Source organism: Gastrolobium bilobum, unplaced genomic scaffold (assembly GCF_033153095.1).
Source record: "Gastrolobium bilobum isolate Gb01-03AN ecotype WA unplaced genomic scaffold, APGP_CSIRO_Gbil_v1 utg17710, whole genome shotgun sequence".
In the NCBI taxonomy this organism is placed as follows: Eukaryota; Viridiplantae; Streptophyta; class Magnoliopsida; order Fabales; family Fabaceae; genus Gastrolobium; species Gastrolobium bilobum.
Window position 1 is genome coordinate 1 of NW_026895897.1, and position 6,781 is coordinate 6,781.

The following is a 6,781-nucleotide window of genomic DNA, read 5'->3' on the forward strand; positions in this document are numbered from 1 at the left end:
TGTAATAACCCTAAATTATGTAGCCTTATTAATGAATCTTGTGTGGGCAAATTAATTAATGATAGCTATATGTGGATAGTCTAAAGTTAAGTATGGTTAAATAAATTAAAAGGCTAAACATAATAGGATAAACCCACACCAAGTAATGGCCATAATGGCCCAAACTCATAAACTCTTGAAATTTTATGATCTTAGACTAAGCCCACACCAATGATAAACCCAAGTAGCCCAACCTAGGGTGAACCCAACCCAAAGAGACTCCTTGGGCCGAACCCAATATGTAAAGGAATAAGACTTGGCCCATTTATTAATTTCAATGGAAATCTAACCCCAAAAGGCCAAGTGGGCCAAACCCATTTCCTAGTGTGGCCTTGGCCCAAATGCAAAGTAATCCCCCCATTAAGAAGCCCAAAATCGTGGACCCCCTCTAGTGGGCAACAAACCCAAGTCCATGAACCTATGATGAGTGACGTGGCACATGATGGATGGATGCCACTACATGCAACCAATAAGGGAAAAGAATGGAATGGAACATGGCTATTTCCAAGGCAAGCCGCGGCCATAATGGAAGCAAGAAGGCATGAAGTGTCTTTCCTTCTTCCTAGGTGACACATTAAAAGATCATAAATTTTTCCCTTCTCCCTAGGCGCACACCAAAGGTTCACAAACCCAAAGCCTTCCCCAATTATGACTAGAGAGTGGAGCCACTTTTCCTCATCCCCCTAGGCGCAATAATTATCATGAAAAGGGAAAGGCTTGTTTTACACACTTTACGTTGAGTGTGGGACACTCAAGGTGACCCCCCAACCCCATGCATTGGGAAAATCACACTGACACCTTCTCCTAGGGTTTCAATTAAGGAAAGTTAAAAGGCAAAAGCCTTACACACTAACCCATATTCCCCTATTAATCATTAAAGCATTGAAGTTTATCCCTTTAAACAAGGCGCTACTTACAAGAGTTCCTCCTCCCCATGCACATCACTCCTCAAGCAATTAATGTTGAACCTTATCTTCCCTCCACCCTAGGCGCTACACACAAGAATTCCTTCTCTCCATGCGCATCACTCCCCAAGTTATTAATGATGAGTCTTATCTCTCTAATCTAGGCAGGACATGCAAGAGTCCCTCACCCATGCGCATGACACTTTGAACAAGGTGAGAGATTTGCCTAACCCACACACTCCACCTAGAACCTAACCCCTCCTCTCCTAAGTGTGATGATTAAGGGAACTTAGATAAAATAGATGACCCAAGCCTTCCCCCATCCTAACCGTACACACTCCCTCACTCACTCTAACTCCAACAAGAAACCAAAGGAAAACAAAGAACCCTCTCTTGCCCCACCAAGGCTTCGTCCTTCCCCCAAAGAACAAGAAACCAAAGAGAAACAAACCTCTCCCTCCCCTAAGACTTCGGCCATTAACATATTGTGGGTAAAGGAACATAAAAAATAGCTTCCAAGCCTCCTTATCTCTTAACTCGTGGAAGGTGGGCACTTAGAAGAAATATTGGTAGAAGAAATACTCCATTGAACATCATCCTCTGAGGTAAGGTCCCTTAGACTCTATGCTTAAGTTATGATCTCCATCCCTCTTAGATATTTTCGGTTTATAAAGATTAAAGGAATATCTTCTTCCCTCATTCGAATTCTTGAAAACTAAAAAGAAAGGAAAACCTTGTTAAAGTGGGGCTTACATGTTAACCGAATTGTTAGAGTGCTATGAATAAATCCACGTTGTTAGAATCATCTTCTAAGTCCTAATATCCTAAAGGGCCGAACCTAAATGTGATGTATGGACCAAGTGAGTTTTAGAATCACCTATTAAGTCTTATTATTTAATTAGGCCGAACCAAGGGTGCAAAGGAAGACTAGAGCATTGGAAAACCTATGTGGCCGAACTTGAACTCTAGTGAAGTAAAAAGACAAGACAATAGTGTAAGTGATTTATGGTTGTAGAAGTAGTTTCCCTATGGTTGCCACCCCCTTTATGTAAAGTGTTGGTTTGACTGCAATCTGTTATATGGTGCTATACAGTGATATGTTTGGCTGTTTGGAACTAATGTTTTGTTCATGCAAGATGTGTTATGATGGCCTGTGCACTAATACCACAGAGGCAACCTGACGAGGACCCTGGGTATTCGTCCGTAAGACCATGGAGACTAATTGCCATGGCAGGATTAGTATGATGATTTGAAAGCATGATTTATCTTCCAAACTATGTTTCAAATGTTTTTCCATTCTATTATTGTATATGTTATTATATGACAGTTGCAGGAGTAAGCATAATGGTTTGGAGGTTGCTCCAACTATGAGTCCTTACTGAGACCCCCAATCTCACCCCTCTTTGGGGATCCCCCTCTCAGGTAAAAATGACCAAGTGGGTAAGGGAAGGCAAGAGATTGGTACGTCTTGAAGATGATGCTACGCAGTCACTTACGGATAAAATTATTGAGCTTTGTAATGAAGGACAGTATGAACAGGCTATGTATATTGTATGACTTGAATTATTCGGAGGCTACGACTGCACTGAATCCTTATGGATTGAGTGATGCACTTTATTTATGATTGGATGACTGTAATAGATTATGTTACTTATGCTACTTCAGACATTTAACATGTGTTTAAGGTATTATATTTTGGGGGTTTGAACTTAAGGGGCTTTATGGACTATGCGATTCTGTTGTGAGACCCATATAATTCAGCCATGCATTGTTATTTAAGGTTAATTAACTAAATTTTGATATAATGGATTAAGAGGTACGAATAGGGCTAAGACTTCACCCTGGTATCCACGGTTTATTAGATGGACTTAGGAAAGATATTTAACTTGATGAAATTTTTCATAAAAGACTTAAAGGTCATTGCATGCGTGGCTGGAATTTTAGAATAATAGGAGGACCTAATAATAAAGTTATAGGGGTTAAATCAAGAGAGGACTTAGAAATTAATACGACTCGTGACATAATGCACCCTAGGCATAGGGAGGAAATTTTAGACGCTAAGAACCCATGATTGATAGATAAATATGATTGTTAACTTGAAGAATTGAAGAACGAAATTAACCCCCTAGAACAATATAAGTAGACCACGCTTAGAACAAGTCTTCTGCGCTAAGTATAGCAATGTTAACACCTATGGATTGAGTATACAAAGAGGGTGTTACATTTAATGGTATCAGAGCATTTTCTGAGCTTTGGAGTAAAAAAACTATTCTCTAACTCCCTTTGTTATAACCTGTGACATATGTGCTGCACTATGCCACCGCGTAGACCACCTACCCGCAACAATCCTCAAGGTTCCGAGGACATGCAAGGCCAAATCAATACCTTAAGGGATACCATCACACAGATGCAGACAAACGCGGGGGAGATGTTCCAGAATATTCTGAATGAAATAAGACGCAACCCTAACAACACAACCCATAACAACACCACGAGCGGCTCGGGCACCGGGGGAGCCGGTGGTGGTGGTCCCCAACCGCCCCCAGACCATGGAGCGGCAGGCCAGAATAATCAAGATCTGCTGCTGACATTTAGGAAGCACAAACCACCCTCATTCCATGGAGGACACGATCCGATCGTGGCTGTGCAGTGGCTGCAGGCCATGGACAAAATATTCAGAGTGGTCCAACGCACCGAAGATCAAAAGGTATTATTTTCGGTGTACATGTTGGAAGGAGACGCCCATCATTGGTGGGCTAATGCGTCTCAACCTTTGGAGATGCAAAATGCGGCGATTACTTGGGCCGTATTTGAAGAAATGTTTCTGGAGAAGTATTTCCCGATCTCAATCCGGGACAACAAGCAAGGTGAATTCGACCGACTCGTACAAGGGACCATGACGGTGGACCAATACTACGCTAAATTCAACGAACTACTTCGATTGGCGACTTACCGAGGAACCATGCCCATGCCGGATTTTCTGACGGCAAAATTCCAAAGGGGTCTGTCCGCTAGGATTACAGAATTGGTAGCTTGCAACGACACCTGTGACCTGGCCACCTTAGTAAACCGATGTAGAAAGGTGGAGGCGGTCGGTTTGCAAACAAGGAAAACCACGGAGACCAGCGGATCCGGATACAGAACTCTGATGACTAGGAACGGACCATGGAGAGGAAAGAGCAGAGGCAGACCATGGCAGCCCAGGCGTGATGACCACAAGTTTAAGAGGCCCGGGTACCCCTGAGGAAACAGCAGCAGGGCTCCCAATCGCCCCAAATGTAGGAAGGCACATTTCGGAAATTGTTTGAGCGGATCGATGAAATGCTTCAAGTGCGGCCAAGAGGGACACTTCATCAAAGATTGTCCACAATTGAGGGAGCAACAGCCAGCAGCTGAGGCACCAAGATTGGGCAGAGTTTACACGCTGGATCAACATGTGGCGGACCAGACAGCCAAACTAGTTAAAGGTACGATCAATATATGTGGTGAAAAACTATCTGTTTTATTTGACTCTAGTGCGACCAATTCCTTCATTCCCGACTATGTAGCAAATGCATTTAACTTAACTATGAGCCCATTGCAATCCCCAATACAAGTCACCTCTGCGACGGGGGAAGTGACAACGTCTCACTTCATATGTAGAAATGTAGAATTCAGATACAAAGGAAGGAAGTACACCCAATACTTCATAATTCTCCCCTTAGCCAAACTAAACCTAATATTGGGAATGGACCGGCTGGCCAAACAGCGCGTAGTAATTGATTGTAGCAACCGAAGTATAATAGTCGGCGGGGAATGGATGGAGACCCCACTCCCCAGTACTTCACCGGTCGAATCAAGAGATTGTACTTTCATGCTAATAGCTGGCCCGGTAGGTGCAAGCGAGACGCCGCTGATGAACATTCTCGTGGTCAAAGAATTCGAGGATGTATTTCCTGACGACATTACCACCTTCCCCCCTGAAAGGGAAGTGGAGTTCTCTATTGAGCTTATGCCCGGGACTGGGCCAATCTCAATTGCACCCTACCGCATGTCTCCCCTTGAACTAGTAGAATTGAAGAAGCAGCTAGAAGACTTGCTAGGGAAGAATTTCATCTGACCCAGTGTGTCCCCGTAGGGAGCACCAGTTCTATTTGTAAACAAGAAGGACGGGTCAATGAGACTTTGCACGGACTATCGGTAACTCAACAAAGTGACTTTCAAGAACAGGTACCCCCTTGCCCTGTATCGAAGACTTAATTGATTAACTAAGGGGTGTGAAGGTGTTTTCGAAGATCGACCTCCGGTCAGGATACCATCAGATCCGAATCAAGCCGGAAGACATCCCTAAGACAGCCTTCAGATCGAGATACGGACACTACGAGTACTTGGTCATCCCCTTCGGATTGACTAATGCCCCAGTAGTATTCATGGGCTACATGAATCAAATCTTCCAACCTTACTTGGATCTATTCGTGGTCGTATTCATCGACGACATACTAATATACTCGAAGAGCAAAGAAGAGCATGCGGAACACTAGAGAATTGTGCTACAAGTATTACGGGAGAAACAACTATATGCGAAACCATGGAAGTGCGAATTCTGGTTGCCAGAGATCCAATTTCTTGGACATGTAATCTCAGATAAAGAAGTAGCAGTGGACCCCAGTAAGATCGAAGCAGTAGTAGGCTGGGAACGACCAAAGACTGTCACGGAGATAAGGAGCTTCCTTGGACTAGCAGGATATTATCGGAGATTCATTGAAGGGTTCTCGAAGAGGGTGTTGCCACTTACCCGATTGACAAGAAAGGAAGTCCCTTTCGTGTAGACCCAAGAATGTGAAGCCTGTTTCCAAGAGTTAAAAAGAATGCAGACAACAGCCCCAGTATTGACGCTGCCAGACCCGGAGGAACCATTCAAGTATATCGTGATGCCTCCAAGATAGGCTTGGGATGTGTACTTATGCAACACGGCAGACCAGTAGCGTATGCATCCCAACAACTGAAGCCGCACGAGGAAAACTACCCCACACACGATCTAGAATTAGCTGCGATCGTGTTCGCCTTGAAGATATGGCATCATCACTTGTACGACGCAACTGTAACAGTGTACAGTGATCACAAGAGCCTCAAGTATTTATTTGATCAAAAGGAGCTGAACATGAGACAGCGCCGTTGGATGGAGTTCATAAAGGACTACAACTTTGAATTGCAATACCATCCCGGCAAGGCGAATGTAGTCGCAGATGTTAATATATGGACGTCCTAGAGACAATCTTTTAATTAGATTAGGACATATGTGGACCTTTGTATTGTCGCAAATAAATAAAAGCACTATTTATCCTATTTCATATTTTGTCTCAATATTACTGTTAATATTTTATATGAGTAACTGGATAAACCCCTTGGAATCAAATAGGTATCTCTTGAGTATCTGTGATGAGATCACGATCATGAGGATTCAAGGGTACTGGATATTTATTCCTAATTTTATGTTCCTAGTCTAGAGACACTGAGAATGGGGATCAGTGATCTCGGGTAAGACTAACACGACTTATCTACTTGTATTTGGATGCAAGGTAAAGACCTCATGAGCTACAGATATGGAGATGTCTTAGCTAAAGTCATGGGTGGATCTATAAGGGTATAGCTCGCACTGAACAGACCCACAAAAGAGTCTCTATGAGGAAATCTCACAAAGAGTATCATTAGAGTAGTCTCTTTATATTTGGGTATGTCTTTCCTTAGACCAGAAGTTATTACCTAGACTGTGTTCTAGAAGGCATGCTTTGAATGTATACCTCGTCTGCCTGAAACATGGAGACTCATAGGTATATTGTTGGGCTTGTCCTGAAAGA

General features: G+C 43.2%; 2 protein-coding genes across 2 annotated transcripts; both read left to right on the forward strand.

Moving 5' to 3' along the window:
- The first annotated feature begins 3,258 nt into the window (after positions 1–3,258).
- On the forward strand, positions 3,259–4,188 carry LOC133296745 (uncharacterized). Its single transcript, XM_061495801.1, has one exon. It carries the CDS (start codon positions 3,259–3,261, stop codon positions 4,186–4,188), a length of 930 nt encoding a protein of 309 aa, XP_061351785.1.
- Positions 4,189–4,260: 72 nt separating this feature from the next.
- LOC133296746 (uncharacterized) lies at positions 4,261–5,043 on the forward strand. The gene has a single exon (XM_061495802.1). It carries the CDS (start codon positions 4,261–4,263, stop codon positions 5,041–5,043), a length of 783 nt encoding a protein of 260 aa, XP_061351786.1.
- Positions 5,044–6,781: the final 1,738 nt, after the last annotated feature.